Raw genomic sequence first — 19022 nt, 5'->3', positions numbered from 1 at the left:
GAAAAAGCGTTGTTCAGGGCTCTTAGTACGACGGTCTGTCATATTTACCTATATACTTCACAAATACTTAGAGAGAAATTGCCTCGATTGAAAAGTTTATGGTTAAGAGGAAGCTTGAGCTTGGGGCCAAGTTCGATTACCCTATTCAGATACGTGTAAAACACCGAAATGCTTTCGTGAGACAACTGCAGGAGCTATTCGAATTAATTTATTTTATTTCTTTTTTTTTGCATTTGGAAGAAAAAGTTACACTTTAAGCAGCTAGAGCAAGCAAAATATTGATTTAGGACTTCAAATCTTTTGTTACAAAAATTGATGGAATTTGATGAGTGAAAAAATTGAAACGCAGTTTACAAGGTCTGTAAACCAAATGTGTTAAGGTATCTTAAGCGGACAAGCTTTATATGTGAGTTTACGCCTTCATTCAATTGTTACAGTGTGTACGAGCATTTTTCAATTGCCCTACTCGCAAATTAGATGTATATTTCAGAACTGTGTAAAAATAGATCATCTTTGTACACATTGTATGCATTATTAGATGCAGTTTACAGAATTGTGATATTGTTTTTTTATTGCTGAGTTATAGTTGTAAACTTGGTACTTGATTTTCTTGCAATTTTCTTGTATTTTGCTAAGTAAAATTTGTGGCATAAATAAATTGAAAATTCACTTCCTACAGTTAGTGACTTTTAACTCTTTCTTTTTACTCCAATGAACTTCATTAATATCTGTCCATTGTTTGCAGAAAAAATATGATTTCTTCGTTTCCATACATATAAATAGGAGCTTCTGGCTAAAGCTTCCTTTTAAGGTCGACAGCGAAGATATTAAAGGTGGTGAGATGTTTCATATAATGCAGCAGCCTTTATTTGACAATAGGCACATCCCCTTCACAAAAGCACCAACCAGCCGTCATAATGGTGAGGTACCTACTGCTCGCATGACCCGCCTGTTCATTCTAACAGCAAATCAAAATGACGCAGTTTTACAGCGCCAGTTGGAGTGCCTATGTTATACTCTATATGGCATAGCCAAGCTTGTCCTGCCTTAAAGATGAAAATTTAACTATCTTGTGCAGCATGATGTTTCGAACCATCTTTATACATGTTGATAACGAAGCTATTGCAGCTCCTCTTTAAAGTCAAATATATTACTTATTTCTGACTTTGACTGCAGCTGATGTTTTTCTTGTTATATGTGTAGAGGTCACTGTGTATATTTGAATAGTGTCCTTGTGTTGTTGCATGATGCAGTTTTCACTTTGCCAAAGCTCTTAGACGCATTCTTGATTTTTTATGTTGGAAATGTGCATTACTATTCTGATGTATTTCATTTGTCTCTTTTTTTCTCTCTCTCTCTCTACAAAGTGTTTAATATGTAGTGCTCTAGTTCGTTTCACTTTGCTGTATGTAACCCCCCGGCACTGTAATGCCTAAATGGCACGATGGGTAAAAGATGAAATAAACAAACAAGACTGTTCTCTTCGTCAGTTCACGAATCACCTTCGCATAAAGAAAACACCACATGTGTCCTGTTAGTCTGCTTGATTTTGAACAGCTCAGTGAGTTATTATAATTTCAGTGTGCCCCGCATAACTAAGAGGCTTCAACTTGTTGGCTGCAGCAGCACGGTCTCAGATGCATATCTAGCCAAAAAAAGTAGGGCTGAGCAGCTGTGTCAGATTTGCAAAGCAGGCCTGTCATAACTGTTCCCGAAGCTACAGAAATGTGTAAATCACTGACCTGAGTTGTATGTGGAGCACTAAAAAGAAATAAGTACTGGCCACTGCGTTTCTGTGTGTACTGACAACAGATGACAGTCTCTACTCGATTCACTTTAGCTACTGCCTTTTATGACCAGCACCAAACAATCTACTTTTGGTAACCAGTTCACAGAAAAAATGGTGCCAGCAGAATCTCAGTTTCAGTGTTCATTCAGTCCTCGTGCTACTGCCGGACATTTCAGTCGACAAATGCAGAAATTAGGTGTTTTGCCATGTACTACTGCGTGACAAATTAAGTTATAACGAGTTATGGTTATGGTAAATGATGTAGTTACATAGTTGTTGCATTGCCGCAAATATTCCTCTCGTTTCTCAGTCAGATGTTCTATTTTTCATGTTTATGCTTTTATTATCCGCCTGAACTGCCACTTCAGGTTTTAAAACCGCGAATGAACAGTTTCCATCGGCCAGTACTGTAAACACTGCCTTAAAGAAATACATGCATTGTTGAGCCATCTTCATAAACTTCACACAAGAAAACAAAAAAGTTATTTGATAGCACCACCAGAAGCGTACTAGCATACAAAACTATAGCGAGCAAACTGTAACACTATGGGACACATGCATACGTCACCCGTACGTTAACAGATGACAGACACGAGTCCTGGCCCCGACGTCATGCGAGTGTTACTCGCAGCACCTCTGTGGGCTGCGCTAGGGGCTAATAATGTGTACGTGGAAATCACTGTGCAACTTGTGATGGTAGTCCTACCCATCTGTGTTTGTGCAGGCCGGATGCACCGTCACGAAGCAAGGTATCGGAAGACAGAGCAGGCAACAAGACTAAGGAGGAAGCTTCAAAGGCGTGATCAATCAGGAGGACATTGTCTAGATACTCATACACGAGGCATATATACTTTAACTAGTCTTACCATATTTTTATACATTTATACATGCATTCTTTCTTGTGCTAATCTTGTGATAACCTTGCGAGGGAATAAACTGTACAGGCGTTTCATAACTTAAAATGGCTGGTTTAAAGGCTACATCAAATCGGGGCTAATCGGTTCTTAAAACACTTGCAATGTTAAAACACCATTTTCAGGGCCTTCGAAGCCTTTAAATTTCATTAGATGCTTTTAAATCTCTGAATTTCATTTCATACTAAGTTTAGCAGATTTTGTTCCGACATGTAGCCACAAAGTGAATACCAAACTGTACAGGTGTTTCAGGGCTCGTCGGTTCTTGAAATATTTGCAATGTCAAAATGTCATTTTCAAATCTGTGAAAGTCTTTAAATATTTTAGATGCTTTCGAATCCCTGAATTTTGTTTCATAATACACTTACGAGGTTTTGTTTTAACATGTGGCCACAGAGTTGGGGTGTAATTCAAGAGGAAAGCCAAGACAACCCAGTTAGCAGCTTTGTGGTGGTTTGCTCATGAGCTTTTTTCATGTATATCTTTCTTGTTTGTGTGCAATGAAAATAGTTTGTTCATTGTTAAGAACAAGTTTCTTGTTTTCAAGGTAATACCTCAGTCACACAGGGCACTTTCCATCCTAGTTGATCCCGACTGGGTTCGAGTGCGATCAAAAGTGCCACATGTGACTGGGGATAATGTTAATTTAGTCCTTGGAAAATGCTTTGTCAGAACTTTGGAAGTCCTTAAAGGTTTTCGCCCTGCAAATGAAGATTAAACAGTTTTTCTACATTTCCTTTGCCTGCAAAGCAAGCAGTGTGACCTTTCACAGAAGCTGAACTGAACATTTGAGATAGTGTACTGGGACAAGGACACCATCGTCCTGTTAATGCTATCATTTCAAGTCTTGCCAAGTAATGTATCACAATTTTTATTGTGAAGAACCATGTGTTTCTGTGTACAGCAGCAGAGGAAATCTTATTGCAATATTATCGTTGACAGAATTGTGAACTAGAAACCGTAGTCTTCAACTGGCACGCATCTGAAAAGAGGCAAGAGAAATGAAGATCATTGGTGCATAATAAATTATTTTCATAGAAACAAAGAGGCACTGTCATCTTGGGCTGATAAAGGCAAAGTGCAACAAAATTTTGGACTGCATAAAAAGCCAAGTTTCAGATAGTGTAGATATATATAGCAACTACCATGAAAAATTTTCCATTTGAAATACAACTATATGTGTTGTGAGAAGCTCGCAAAAATGGATGGCTTTGGTATTTAAAATGAAAAAGCTGCCGCCATTGCCACCTTCCGGAAATGACGTGGAACCTAGAACATTGAAAACCAGTGTGGATCCTCAGCACGGTCTCTGAGATTAGTTGGTGCCCGCGGCACGCTGAAAATCTTGCAAGCTATGGGCCGAGATTTGTGTTGCATCCACTGGCCAGCTGTGTGCATTGTCTGCCAAGATGGTATTTGAAGGCTGTTTATGAGAAAATTTCACGACTGCTACCCTTCAGGTTTGCCAAGATTGCTTCATTAGTAGCATACATGCTACTCGTATATAGCAAATTTAGCTAGAGCGAAATTCCATTGCAGTTAGCCTTTAACCTTTTCAGTGTCACTGATGTACTGGTACATTTCCGCTTTTCTGTCCCGCCATGTCACTGACGTCAGATAGTAATGCGAGGACCAAAGCGAGAGAGCATTTCCCATTATCTGTGTCATTTTGTTTCCTCCTGCATAACCAAAAATGAATCAATGTTCATTTCATAACATCTGAGAAAGAAACCCCATACTGGAGGTGCGTCGCCTGAAAAAAAAACACGACACTGAAAGTAAAAACAGTGTAGCTTTTCTTCAAGCACTGTGTTCACTTCCAAACTTTAAACAGTTAATGTACACTTAATTGGTTTATCAGAGGTGCTGTGAAAGTTTCTGGCCTTCAAAATATTGCACACTTGTTGTACCTGCACTCTCGTTTGCTGAAATAGTGGCCCGTGGAGCAGTCCTGCTCGCCTTCCGTACAAGTGCACATACACTGCACTGGGTCCCACGTTTGGCCCAACCTTTCACACTCATGCAACTTTTGGTGGTCTCGACAGAGGCACGCACACTCTGATGGCACAAACACCTGCAAAACCGGCACAGTTCAGTCTCAAGACATGCTAGGACAGCAATGGTATTCGTATACATAGTGCAGTATTGTTACAGTAAAGCTTTGCCTGAATGAACTTCAAGAAATGCCAGGGGCAGTGCCAGAGTTTTTCTGTTGAAGAAGGAAAGGGGGATGGTTGAGCAGTGCATGGTTCTCTATTTTCGTTGAAAAAGCAGGAAAGCTCTTCATCACTTGGCACTCCTTGGTGTTAGAAGGGGGGCGATGATATAGTTACTGTATATGCTCCCACGGGGAATGAGGGGGCAAGAAGAAATATTGGGAGGATCGGTGCCTCATGCTTCCCTTTAGAACTGCCTCTGGGAACTGCATCATGTGGTGCCGAGTCAGGCTAGTTGGTACATCTTGGCATGGCACCGCAAATACAGGAAAATTGAAAAGAAAAGCAGATGACATAGGCACTGATTTCCAAATGAAGCTTTCACAATGTACATGTGTGGCACCTTCCGGGTCAATGTAGAAGTTTGTTTACTGCAAAAACAGAGAGCCTGTATTTACAACTGACCTTGCAAATGTACAGTCGTGAGCAAAAGTGGAGAGACCACGGCTTCGGGCGCGGGAGCAGCTGCGGGGCTGCAACGCGGCGCTGCTATCTCGCTCCACGCGCTCACTTCGAGAGTGTCCCAAGAGACGACAAACTTGACCCTTGCACTTGTGCGGCTGGTTATCACAGTTGATCAATTTCTAGTGCACCGTTCGGTTGCTATTCTGCTGACGGTCGCGGCGAAGGGGAGTGCGCATCGCAAAGTACCTAAGTCTCTGAAGGGAAAGTAGGGAGAACTGATTCCCTCCTCCTCCGTTTTCGGCACGCCTTGACGGTTACGTGTTGATGCCGTGCTTGTATCGGCAAGATGTTGGAAGGCACGCACGGCTTCCACTCGACTTGCGAATCGTTAGGTGAGACGAATACGTCGAGGCGTGAAATGCAAGGCACTGTGGGTCCTCACTTCAAGTACCCCTTTCAAATAAGTATTAGAGATGTCTGGCCCTCACAGGCTCTTTATTGCTGCGAGAAATAATATGAACGTAACATTAAACTAATACTTAGTGAATTTGCATTAACGGCAGTTACACCAGCAGCTCGGCATGGCATTGAATAAAACAGTGATCACACAACGTCAGGGCGAGCACAAAGAGTCTGCCATTCTTTTTTTTACATCAGTCCACAGTTGATCAGTGTAGCTATGTAGAGATCCCAGGCTGCATGTTGCTTCTTGATCAGCCCCCACACGTGTTTGATGGGGTGCAGGAGTAGGTGCAGATCTGAATTCAGATCTGCACCTACTGATGGCCACTCCAGCTGTGTATTTGTGATAGAACTCATGTTCTACCTCTGTGTTCTACGAGCTACTGGTGTTATTGTCGCTAATGGCAACTTTCCTAAGTACTAGTTTAATGTTATGTTCAGATTATTTATTTCTCACGGCAATAGAGAGCTGGGAGTGCCAACCATTTTTAATACCTATATGAAGGAGGTGTTGGATACAAGGATTTACCTAATGATTCGGGACATGAGTGGAAGCCACACGTGCCTTCCAACAGCTTCCGGTACAGGCACGGCATCGACGCATAAACGTCAAGGCACGCCGAAAACAGAGGAGGATGGACACAGTTCGCCCTACATTCCCTTCAGAGACTTTAGGTACTTTGCGATGCACGCTCCCATTCGCCATGACCGTCAGCAACAGAGCAACCGCACAAGTGCAAGGGTGAAGTTTGTCGTCTCCCAGGACACTCTCGAAGCTAGCGCAAGGCGCGAGGTAGCATCGCCGCGTTGCGGCCTCGCAGCTGCTTTCACGGCCAGGGCCGTGGTCTCCACTTTTGCTCACGACTGTATGTGCCAGTATAAGGAAACTTGTTTGTCACACTACACAACTTATGAAAGTTTGCTTGTAATTGTCTACTAGTGCTACTTTTTCAACCTCTCTTGCGGCATTTTTTTAAACACGACAGCATTAAGTAGCCCGTGTCACAGAAAATTTGGTGTCTGTGTTGGACACAAACACCAAATGTTGTCGTTTCAGCAAAAAGATCTTCAAGCCACCCATACCCAGACTATCCATGTGATGCAAGAAATTTACTGAACTAATTGAATTTCTCAAGCTAAAATACGTGAAAAAATTATAAACTAACGACGTACACACAAACTACAGACATGATAGCTCTCCGATTGTAAATTGACTATATGAGAAAAGATAATTGTGTTACACAAGAACCAAAAAAAGAACCCTTTTCCAGCGTCTCTACAATTCACAGACCGGTCGCGGCATCAGCCATTTGCTCATGCCGACGCGTGGGTGTCTCGGCAGCCACGGAGTGGCGCACCCGGTTCCTTTCAATACCTCCAGCTGGCGCTTGCCTACACCACATTGCGGCCCACGCAAGAGGTCATGCTTCTACCACAAAGCCCGCCTTCGTGCATAGCATTTGATGCCAGCATTTCCCGGTAAACATTACGGTTACATACGCTCCAGTTGCTGGGAAGCGTGAGAAGCAGTCAGGGATCTTTGAATGCTATCGCGTTCCACTCTTAAAGGCGGAGCTTAAGCATCCTCCTAATTTTTTGTTCCTTTTCTTCCACGTTAAATATAGAACCCTTTGAGGGCATTGTTTGATACTTACAGTTGTAATGCTTCAAAATGAAATTACTGTTGGTAAAAGCACAAATTGATAGTCAGCTTCCTCTATAAAAGAGGTGGTCTAAACCACGTTTTACATGAAGCAATTGCTGTAATTTTTACATGTACAACGCACTTAGGTGAAGGGCTCAATTATTGCTTTATATAGCCTCATTCGATCTGCTTTTGCCGAAGCAGAAAAAAACAATTTGACATTTCTTTTTGAATCAAAACAAAGAAAAAGTAGGCTGACCAACAAACTTATTTGTGTGCAGCTTATTGGTTGCTCATGCACGCCACACAGATAGGAAAGCTGGACACATGAGAGCACTGCTAGATTGAATGCTTAGAAGGACCAGCAGCCTGTCTGTTGCACATGCGACGTTGCATGAGCTAAGTTACAAGAAAAATTGCTAAAGTTAGTGTATCGTATACTGGCTCTCCCTGCACTGCATGTTTGAGGCCACAAGATTTGAGAAACATTCTATGTGGCTCGTGTAAATCTCATGTACTGACTTTGTCTTGGTGTTCATTGTCATCACATTCACTGATATCACTATGGACATCAAGTTTATTTTTCAACGTAATTCAAACATCAACAAAGTACTTATGTGCAGTAAGGCGTTTCTGCCTTCGCCTCGACCATTATTACTTTTCAATGGAGAAAACGTCAAGCAATACTTGCGTAATGACCCGCTGTCATTATACTCCCTAAGAGAAACCATCATAAATATCCATATCATTGCATCGCCTTGGTCATTGCTTCATGATCTAACATTCCCGGCCTTGAAAGCCCATCCCTCATAGTGGCACTTTCTCTGGGAGTGTCTTGCCATCAGGACCTGTAGGCATGCATGTAGGCATCCTTCTAATGGCAACCTTGGCAGATGCAGTTCATGGTCACCTGATTTGGGCTGCAGTGGGACTTCTCAGCACGGCACTTGCAGCTGCACTTAGTGTGTTCCTCCATGATCTCCTCAGCACACTGAGCCTGTACCTTACCATTGGTCACATTCACTCTCACCACCTGCACGTAATGTAGTACCACAAAATATATTTTGAAAGGACCAATTAGCTTCCTTCCGTAAAAATAGTGGAGCCCTAAAAGCACATGGCTATTGAAAAGCACACCAAGAGTGTTCCTTTCCATTTCATTCTTTTCTTTTTGCCCCCATTGACAGAAAAAGAAGGAAGTCGGAAATTGGATTCCCAGCCCCAGGGGACATCATTCTGGTAGGAGTGTAAAACAGATATACTCCTGTACCTTGTTTTGGGTGCACGTTAAACAACCTAGCTTTAGGACGTTGAAATCGATCATTCCAATCCATAGATGAATTATTTGGCCCAGAACGATATATCTTGAAACTGAATGAAATCGTTCATTTAATTGCTGTGTTTTCAAATTAAATGTTGCCTTGGTTACGCATTGCCGCCATGCCCCACACGGTTGGAAATATAACGAGATCATCATACTCTGAACTTGCCCATATTGCAGCAAAAGTAAGTTTTTGCTATGCATGTTACACTGAAAGTAAATTCGCTCTTAGATTATAGATACCAACATTGTGAACTGGGTTTGTTTATAATCCCTACTGTAGTCATAGAACAGTGCAGGCAACACAAAGAAGAGGGAAAGGAGTGCTGTATTTTGTTTCATTGTGAACAGAGCAAGTGGCAGAGCCATGGAACTAAAGCATAGCACGCCATGCATTGCACCATTAGCCGAGCTTGGAAGATAAATGCATCATGCAAGATACGTAGAAAGTGGGTTTTACAGGAAAGCTGTTAGCCTCTAGTTGGTCGGGATTTTTGGTGCCGCGTCCTCAAGGAAGATACCTTTGGCGATTGAAGCGAAAAGTGCATACATTTTTTTGTATCGCACATACAACATGCAGCACAGCATTCTTTTCAATAAAGAACAAGCACAAAACAAGCATCCAAACTGCAACATGATGATAAGGCACTCCTGATAACAATGCAAAGTACATAGCGCTCCCCGTATACGTTTCCCAGTAAAAATTACTGTTGCGCAAGCTGCCGTCGCCGTGGCGGCGACGGCAGCTTGCACATGAAGAGTGACGTCACTACCCTTTGAACCAGCTAGCAACCGATTTCATTGTTGTTGCAGCACCACTATGGGTAGACAATTAATGCATAGTTAGAACTCTTAGGAGCAGCATGAATACGAGGAGTAGCCAAGGGAAAAGAAACGGCGGTGGCGTGGTGCCAAGATTGCCATTACTACCATTACTTTAAAACAATAAGGCATCGCACATACCCCTCGGCAGTTGTAGTGGTGGTTTTCAACACCTTCGCTGGAATTCCGGAGCTTCTGGCTGCGGATTTTTGGTGTCAACCATGCCTTACCCAACACATTAAGCTGACATACTGAGCAAGAGGCTGGAAAATAGGGTTGTGATATGGGATGGAGAGATCTCCCCGTGTTCATCAGCACTCTGGGAGCTGGGATGCAAGGGTGAATCACGAATGGTATATTTGACGTACTGGTCACTTTCAAGAGCTCTAAGGTGGCTTACACTCAGCTGTTCAAAATTGAGCACTCGGATCATATTCGCCTAGCTGGTTCATTCAGAGAGCCGTGGTCTGGTCCAGCTCGGAGCTCTCGTAGGCGCTCTTATATTTGAACTGGGAATTCTGGAAGCCCTACCAAGATCCTACAGAATATCGATCAACTGTCTGTTTCGATTGCTCTGAGCTGCTGAATGTTTGGTTGAAATATGATTTCTCAGGCTCCAATCTTGAGAGGGCTCCTCATCGCTGGAAACCGAGTTGGAAGCGCGGTAGGAGTCGGTCGAATGCACATATAAGTGTTGGGTTGCTGGGGACGACGCACCTCGATATTGACGCTGTGCTTGACCGTGGGCCAGCACTGGTGTCTAACGTAGTCGCAAGCCCCCTCGCAGCGCTTCAGCTCCACCAGTCGCGGGAACCGCAGCACCTCGGGCGGCCCCGGTGGCAACGGCACGAGATGCTTGCGTGGCCGGCATGTCGCACGCCGGTCCTCGTCCAACACCGCCGCCGCCACGCAAGACGGTTCCTCTTCACCGGGCGCAGCTGCACGCACGACCGCGGGCGTGTTACACATGTTTGGTCGGTCTCGCCGATTCCGCCCAGTGTAGGGCGTGTCAAGCATAACGAGACCCGGTGGCATGTTCCAGAGAAGGCAGGAAGGCGCATCGCCCATTCGACTATGCACTCCATCCGTGACGCTCCCATTCAGTCGGCGTCGCGAGGAAGTCTATCTTCCCGTAGTTCAGCTTTTGGAGGTTACTCAGAGGTGGCGACTAATTAGGTAAGTGAATCTGGCAGATGGATCCGGAGGGTAACGTACCGTGAAAGTCGGGGTAGTCGTACCAGGCGTGGCCCGAACCGGTTGCCTCCTGCATGTCGCAAGTGACGCAACGCACACATTGAGCCGGCAAAAGCGGCACCATGCAAGCCGACGCTACGGCCATATACCTTACGTATGACTAGAGCTAGATAGTTCTCGTTTTCTTATCTTTCTTTAGCACATTGTTTTAAGATCACCTGAGGCAGAACGCCGCGCATGGTCTGGTTTGAGGAGGCAAATTGAAGGCAGGTCGGACCTCGAGGGATGTCCATTCAGTACAGGAATCCGCGGAGGTAGTCTAGGCGGCCCCATAAGTCTGCATGCTCACTCACGAGTACCCCGAATTGTGCGCACGCCCCCAAGTCATTTCACATGCGAGCGCGTACTTCTGTTAGTTATGAAGGATGCAAGTGGAGAGCGTTATAGCAGAAGGGAGTGCCGATGAGCTAAGTGAGCGTTACAAGGTAAGCCCTAAAGGGTGTAAAGATTTTTAGTGTGTAAACACTAAAATTGTTACACCCGATCATGGTCGGGTGCTGGTTTGTCTCATGGAACGCTCTGGCGACTCCTTACCCATGAGGCTGTGCATTGGAGAGCTTAGATTATGGGGACGCAAACGTTGGGGCCCGCTAGCGCTTGGGACCACAGTACCGCGCATGTGCTCGCGTGCCCCTAACCTGAAACCTGCGACAGCTAACTCAACACCGGAGATGAAAAAAAAAAAAAAAACCGTAACTGAGAACTATGATCATTTTGACTACATGGTGCGTACCGAAACATCTATTTACTATATAAGTATGTGCAGGGTGTACCAACTATCATGCGCCAAGATTTAAAAATGTGCAAATGCCACGTAGCTCGACAGAACCAAGGTAACGTCGTTTGCCGCCGCTTGGAGATAGCGTTAAAAGACGCCCTCGAATACACGCAAAGTGCCTCGAGCGGCCAGTTGCGCGGCAATTTTGAGGGCCCCAATTTTGTAACTGGACAGAACCAAGGTAGAGCTGCCCCGGTGGCTTAACGACTACGGTGTTGCGCAGCTAAGCACGAGGTCGCAGGTCAAATCCCGACCACGGAGGCCTCATCTTGATGGGCGCGAAATGCAACAACGCCTGCCTGTGTCCTGTGCATTGGATGGATTGATGGAAGGTAGAAGCGTCCGCTTTGAAACGGGGTAATGGCAGTTGTCACCATGCTCAGATTTCTATTTTGCCTTTTATTTTTATTTACCTGTGTTGTGTGTTATTGAAATTCTCGATTTTCTTCAAATACGCCTTCCTACCCTTTTAACCTTATGTCACCTCTGCTTCTGAGCCGCCATTCCTCCAATCGCCTTTTGCTAATTTCCATCGCATATTTATTTACATGACTATTATTATCTCTGAACCCTAGGGCCTCGGGAAGCGTGACTGTGGCCGCATCGACATCGGGATTGATACCATCACATTTTAGTATGAGGTGTTCCATTGTTTCTACATATTTACCACACACAGTACATGTGTATTCTTCTTCGTTAAATTTCTTTTTATAGCTCCGCGTTCTAAGACATCCTGATCTAGCTTCAAAGAGTAGGGCACTGCCTCTTGAGTTATCATAAAACGCTTCCTTCCTGATCTGCTGTTTCCAGTATCGATATAGTTCCACACTATGCTTCTTTCCCATTGAACTTATCCAATTTTTACCTTCCGCGTTTTTAACCTGTCGTTTAATGCTCTGTCTTTCTTCGTCCTCGTGTCTGGCATACTTACTGGTTAGCTTCCTAGTTCTTTTCCGCCATTGTGAGTCAACGCTCTTTCTGTATAGGTATTTAAATACCTTAGCTGTCCACCTGTTATCGTCCAATTTCCTCAGACGTTTTTCGTATAGGGTTTTACTCTGAGCTTCCCGTGCTTCGAACGATGCCCAGCCCATATCTCCCTGTGCTGCTTCGTTTGTGGTTCTCCCGTGGGCACCTAGCGCTAATCTTCCCACAGCTCTTTGATTTACTTCTAGTCTCGACTGAACCTCTGCCCTTAAGCACAGGACCGCCTTCCCGAAAGTAAGCCCCGGCACCATTACTCCCTTCCAAATACCTCTCAGTACCTCATACCTCATACCCTATGCTTCATTATCCCGGCACCTCTTCGCCCTTTTGCTATGAGAGACTGTTCGTGCTTTTCCGTGTACATCTGCCCTTTGTTTATTCATACCCCGAGATATTTGTACTCGGCCACTCGGGGTATTTCATGGCCTTGTATTGTAAGCTCCTGATCAGTTGTATCGTTGAAAAACATCCCACCGGACTTAGCTGCACTAAAACTGAAACCTAAACTGTCTCCTTCGTCTCCACAGCAATTAACCAGAGTTTGCAAATCTTCCTGGCTATCTGCTAACAGTACAATATCGTCCGCATACATTAAACCCGGTAGTCGTTGTTCAACAACCTTTCCACCTAATCTGTACGACAGATTATACCCTAGATTGCTTCGTTGTAACCTTCTTTCCATACTTATAATATAAAGCATGAACAGCAGCGGTGATAGAGGGCAACCTTGCCTTAATCCTTTGTGTACCTCGACAGTTGTCGTACTCTTAATTCCTTCCCATGTAATTTCAACATTATTTTCTCGATATATTTCCTGTAGAAAATCAATTACCTCATGACCGATACCTTCATCTTTTAATATGTTCCACAGGTGTTCCCTGTTCACGTTGTCGTATGCACCGCTTATGTCCAGGAAGGCTAAATACAGAGGTCTATTTTCCGCCTTAGCTATTTCTATGCACTGGGTAAGCACGAACAGGCTATCATCTAAGCGCCTACCACTTCTGAACCCGTTCTGAAGTTCTCCGAGTATTCTATTACTTTCTACCCATGACTGCATCTTTAATTTCACCGCCTGCATCGCCAGCCTATATATAACTGATGTTATCGTAATTGGTCGGAAGGATTTTGTGTTCTTCTTATCACCTTTCCCTTTATAAATCAAATTCATTTTACTCTGTTTCCAGCTGTGCGGAATTCGCCCATTTGTTATGACTGCCTCCAATTCTTTTATCAGCGTTTCCTTGCTTCTTGGGCCAAGTTCATTAATTAACTTGATTGGACTTTGTCTATCCCCGCGGACGTGCATTTCGGAACATTTGCTTCCGCCTTTTTCCAGTTAAGATTGGTCAGTTCTAAGCTGTTTTCTATTACGCTATCCTGTGTTGCTCCCTCATTTGGGGCGATTACCCTATCGTCTTTCCTAAATGACTCTGCTATAACTGAACCAATGTAATTCACAGCGTCATCTCCCTCTAAACGATTTCCTTCGGCATCGTGAATCTGTTCCTGCTTTCTGTGATTCGCTTTACCCAGCCAGCTTATATGGTTCCAGAATTTTCTTGACCCCCCTTTAGTTGCATCGCGAACTTCAACCAGCCAGCGATCAGAGGACTGCTTTATTTTAGCCTGGACGAGGACCTGCACTTGTTGTTTCTTTTGTCGATAATATTCCCATTTTTGGCCTATTTCCTCTTCAGATAACTGCGCCCTCCTTGCTTCTCTGTGTTCCCGAGATGCCCACCGTCGTTATTCGATGGCCTCCGTAATTTCCTTATTCCACCAACTTCGTGGCTTCCTCTTTCCTCTCCAGCGGTTTACTCCTTTTACTTCTTTTATTTTTGTACTAATGAGTAGTTCTGATTAAAATCCCAACTGATTAAAATCCCACCTTTCCATGGGATGTTTCTCTATTGCTTCCTCTATGCCGGCCGCTATTTGCGCTATTTGTTCGTCATTTAATTTTGCGTACTCTTTTAGACTTCCCTGCATTTCTCTTTTGAGCAGGGCTCCCAACTGTAGACTAATACGCTTATGATCAATTCCGAGGCTGTACTTCGCCTCTTCGTCTATTTCCATTATTGCGAGCTTGCTATACAACCCCTGCGACATTAAGCAGTAGTCAATGGTCGTTTGTCTGTTACGGGACTCCCACGTGAATTGTCCCTCACACTTAGTTTCTCTATTTACTATAACTAGGTTGTGTCGCTCACAGAAGTCTAGCATCAACTTCCCATTACAATCTGTGTATCCATCCAGATCCTTGATGTGGCCATTCATGTCACCCAGCAGACAAATATCGGCACCTTCTCCAAACTGCTTTATATCGTCATTGAGACACTTCACTAGATCCTTGTTCTCTTGCCTGCATTTATCCCCTGTCCCTAAATATATTACTCATAGCCATGTCTTTTTACCGGCAATTGTACCTGACACCCAGACATGATCTTTGCAAGTTAACTTTATTCTTTGCCAATTTGTTCCTTGATGTATCAGCATACCTACTCCTCCTCCCTTCCTCTCCGTTGTTGTTCTATTGCTCCCTTCCCAGGCGTAGCCTTCAATAAACGGTGGGTCTTCTAGATCCCTGAGATGTGTTTCGCATAAGGCGTATACACTTACTTCTTCGTCCTTTAACTGCTATTCTATTTCTAACCACTTCGCTCTCTTTCTACCGCCTTGCATGTTTATGTACCTGATCCTGGTGTTAAATTTCTTAGTAGTTTTCTTCCTGGACCTCCTAGTGGCCATTTTATTGGCGTCAGCCTCTATTGTTGCACTTTCTACACTGTTTCTACCTACCCCTACGCCCTGAGGCGCAGTGGACCCCCTAAAAAAGCTACTGCCCAACCTGCCGGGCGCCAGCCGATCTCGGCTCCTAGCCTTCCATTAGAGTGGATGCCATCTCGTGTAAAGCCTCCGCCAAAGCCTGCTCTATGCACTTCTCTGTTTATGTCTGCCACTTCAAATCCTTTCTCCTGGCTTAGCTTTCTTATCTCACGATTAACAGCCACAACGTCCTTGGCAATTTCTCCGTTCCGTCCTTGCACCTATGGCACTGTGCATACCACGATCTGGACTTGCTGTACTATGGCTATTACATTTGGGGCACGCTAAAGATCCCCTGGTGGTCAGAATTAATCGGGAGACCCTCACTACGGCGTGTCTCATAATCAAATGGTGGTTTTGGCATGTTAAACCACAGAATTCAATTCAGAACCAAGGTAACGTGTGCCGTCGCTTGGAGATACTCGGCACCTAATTACATGATTAGTCTTAATGAACTCAAAAATTATAATTGAATGTGTCAATGATAAAGTTGCAAAGCAACATGAAAAACTGCAGACGCAGCTTTCTGTTGCTCAATACGTGCTACACAAAAGTGTTTTTCCAAGCGTAAAAGAAGCCTGCAAATACACGAAAAATTGCAGTGTGACTGGAAGGCTGTAGGGGGAGTTTCTCATGCTGCTCTACAATATTCTCATTGGTGCTTTTCATCTATGATGTTTGAGAAGTTAGCTAATTAAGAATAATTATGTAACTAGGTGGAATGCAAAAAAATAATTAGTATCCTTCTAGTATGCTTAGTATGCTATACGTGGCATTTACATATTTTAAAGTTTGGCTCAATGAAGTTACGTGGGACACCCTATATTTTTCTCGTGTCATTCTTACGTGTTCTTGCGACGTCGATTGTGATAGACAAACAGGCAAACTGCACCGACGAAAGACGTGCGCTCGATATCAGAACGAAGACAGTGAAGACAGACACACAGCACAGAGTCTATCTTCCTTTAGGTGCACTGTTCTCGCTTTAAATGACCGGGAACGGGACAGAAAGCGTTTTTCTTAGGCGCGAGCTTTCCATATATATAGACGCTGTATATACAGGGTGATCAATTTTAAGTTCTTCGGAATTTTTAAAGATAGCCTGTTGCCAGATAGCATAATTCTAGTCCCTGAGCTGGATTATTCAGAGAGGCGGACTTCATACTTGCGCGAGAATTCGAAACACCTATTCAACTAGTTAACTACAATTTACTAATTCTGAATTAATTACTTTACGGCACATGTTGCAATTTAACAATTGTAGCGGACGAGCTTGCAAGGCGTATCCACTTGGAATGCATTTCCAGAATGACGCCAGTTTGGAGATATGCGCCATCAAACTCGCCGTAAAAATGCACTTTTGTTTTCCACTTGCTTTTATAACGAAACGCTCTGTTATACAATGAAGCACAAAATTGAAGCAGCTGGAACGGCCGTGTATTTCGTACCGCACTTTGGGAAAATGTCTCGAAACTGGTGTCACTCTGGAGATTCAGTTCAAGTGGATACGTCCTGCAAGCTCAATGGCTACTATTCATAAATTGCACTATGGGTTATTGCACTATGGGTAAATTAATCAAGAAGTTAATTGGTGATTTCTCGTTAATTTCTTGAATATGTGTTCCGATTTCTCGTGTTGGTAATGGCCGCCTCAGTCGAGCTCAATGACAAGCATTATGCCATCTGCCGCAGGCGATTCCTAAAAATTCCGTAAAACTTAAAAATGATCACCTTGTATACGGTCCAGTGCATAGAACTCTATTAGTCCTCATTTCTATTAAAATAACCACACTCCTGTTTGGCTGGTCATCAAACTTTTCTTTTTTGGCCGTTTCTGCTTCGCTATCAAAGCTAGTTGTTGAAGCCAGGGAACATAGAGCACTACTAACACGAGTCTAAAGACCCATCGAAATTTGGACCAGGTCATTCGGGAAAAAAAAAAAAAAGTGCGTGCATGTCGGAATTCTTTCGTGCATCCCCCCCCCCCCCTTTTTTTTTTTTGCTCCCGAAAGGAATCCTACTTATAGATCTGCACATATCGTAAATTCCAGGTATGCGTACGCGCGGTCATTCTTACAATTCGCCACTCACCTTGTGGCCGCTGGGTGCCAGCTGCCTGAGAATCTCGCGGTAAAGTTCCTTCCGTGATATGCGCGCAACAGCGACCGAGGTAACCGCCAAGGCGTGCAAGATCAACGCCAGCCGCGAGGCGTGCATTATTATGGGTATGAGTACCCGCACCATACATACGCTGCCACGTATGAGCACGTCTGCCTGGCGGATTCCCGGACGCTGATGCCAAGGCCACACGACGGATACTGCGCCGGAAGGGCAACGTATGTACGGGTGTACGCCTGCTATATAGCGTCGGCGTGGCGCGTTTCCGAGGCCCGTGCTTCTTGAAGTGGTCTTTCTCCGGATGCGTCTTTGTGTGTCTGGCTGTTAATTGGAGAACACAGGTGGAGTCGTTTTAAAGACGGCCTGCTGCGTACCATATTTGAACGTATCTACAGGAAACGTCGAGACATAGAAAACTCTTGCTTCCACCAACCGGTGGAATTCAGCATTCTGCCTTGAAATGCGACCAACTTTATTCAAATCGAATCGGCGGTCATTTCTGAATTTCACGTACGTCTAGGTGGCTAAACCTGAGCTAGCTGTATTTCGCCCCGAGCTGAAAAAAAAAAAAAAAAAAAAAAGATATCTCAGCTCGTAAATCCTTTCGCAGGGATACTGCCGTTTATATGGGGGGTGGACAGCCCTGGTTGCAGAGCTAATCAAGGAAAGGAGGAGGGGGGGGGGGGGAGGCAAAGAACTATTCGTCAAGGGAGCGAAAAAGCGCCAGTCACCTTTCGCTGAATGGAACAGTGCATGTATGACACTGTTTCCTGACTAAGCGGAAAGCAACAAAAAAAGAATGGATATTTGTAAGAGCTCGGGGGCCCTTAGAAATTAAGTGGTTTAAAACGTCGAGTTAGAATGAAATGTACATTATAGACGTTGCGCGCCCTTGAGGTACAAAAGACGTTTCGCAGATACACCCGCGTAGCGATCGTTGTAATTGCAGCTGTAGAAATATTTCCCTGCACTAGCAGATAGTGCGAGATTATAGCATAAATTCGTGCTTTAATATTCTTACGAAAGCTCCTTTTGAAATACCACGCGTTCTACTGAGACTGTATTCTTATTCGCCCTGTCGCCTACTATCTTTGGCTATAGTCTTCATTTTCCTCTCTTTTCAAGTTTCCTTTCCGCGGTTCTTATTTTCGAACTTCGCTTAAAAATGCTGATAATCTATTTCTTGTATATACCCACACGACTACGTATGCAATGGGCACCGCACGTGGTGTACAAACCAAAGATCTAGTAAGGTTGATGCATATACTGTGCATACACATATTGCGACAGGTCTTACGAGTAACGTTGATGCATGCGTTGTGCACACAGGCATGCACATACCGCTACAAGTCTTATTTTAACGTGATAGCGTTAAGGGCTCCGTGTCGCCGTAAATCCGGTGTCGGTGGAGTTGTCCGTGAGTGAAAATTTCCGCGTGTATTTATAGCATATGTATATATGCCACGCCTTGCTGTATGACAT

General features: G+C 44.2%; 2 protein-coding genes across 8 annotated transcripts in view; one reads left to right on the top strand and one right to left on the bottom strand.

Moving 5' to 3' along the window:
• LOC126521879 (organic cation transporter protein-like) overlaps window positions 1-3435 on the top strand; it is an 84099-nt gene extending 80664 nt beyond the window's left edge. For all 4 annotated transcript variants that reach the window (XM_050170604.3, XM_050170608.3, XM_055066159.2 and 1 more), the window contains exon 11: window positions 2514-3435. In XM_050170604.3, coding sequence (XP_050026561.1) covers window positions 2514-2592 — 79 coding nt within the window. In that variant the 3' untranslated portion in view covers window positions 2593-3435. The remainder of the gene's footprint in view (window positions 1-2513) is intronic.
• Window positions 3436-3558: 123 nt separating this feature from the next.
• LOC126521884 (vascular endothelial growth factor B-like) lies at window positions 3559-17840 on the bottom strand. 4 transcript variants are annotated; one of them, XM_050170613.3, is made up of 6 exons: window positions 17514-17840; window positions 10790-10838; window positions 10292-10512; window positions 8342-8464; window positions 4614-4777; window positions 3559-3685 (listed from the first exon to the last, which is right to left on the bottom strand). In XM_050170613.3, exons 1-6 carry the CDS (start codon window positions 17664-17666, stop codon window positions 3655-3657), a joined length of 741 nt encoding a protein of 246 aa, XP_050026570.3. In that variant the 5' UTR covers window positions 17667-17840; the 3' UTR covers window positions 3559-3654. The 4 variants fall into 4 exon arrangements, with proteins under 4 accessions (XP_050026570.3, XP_072144801.1, XP_072144802.1 ...); XM_072288700.1 differs by lacking the exon at window positions 17514-17840 and adding an exon at window positions 10987-11855; XM_072288701.1 differs by lacking the exon at window positions 4614-4777 and having other exon boundaries at window positions 17514-17763.
• Between the last annotated feature and the right edge of the window lie 1182 nt (window positions 17841-19022).

This window comes from Dermacentor andersoni, chromosome 6, assembly GCF_023375885.2.
Source record: "Dermacentor andersoni chromosome 6, qqDerAnde1_hic_scaffold, whole genome shotgun sequence".
Taxonomy (NCBI): domain Eukaryota; kingdom Metazoa; phylum Arthropoda; class Arachnida; order Ixodida; family Ixodidae; genus Dermacentor; species Dermacentor andersoni.
Note: the sequence above shows the minus strand (reverse complement) of the source record. Positions and strands in the feature narration are given on the sequence as shown.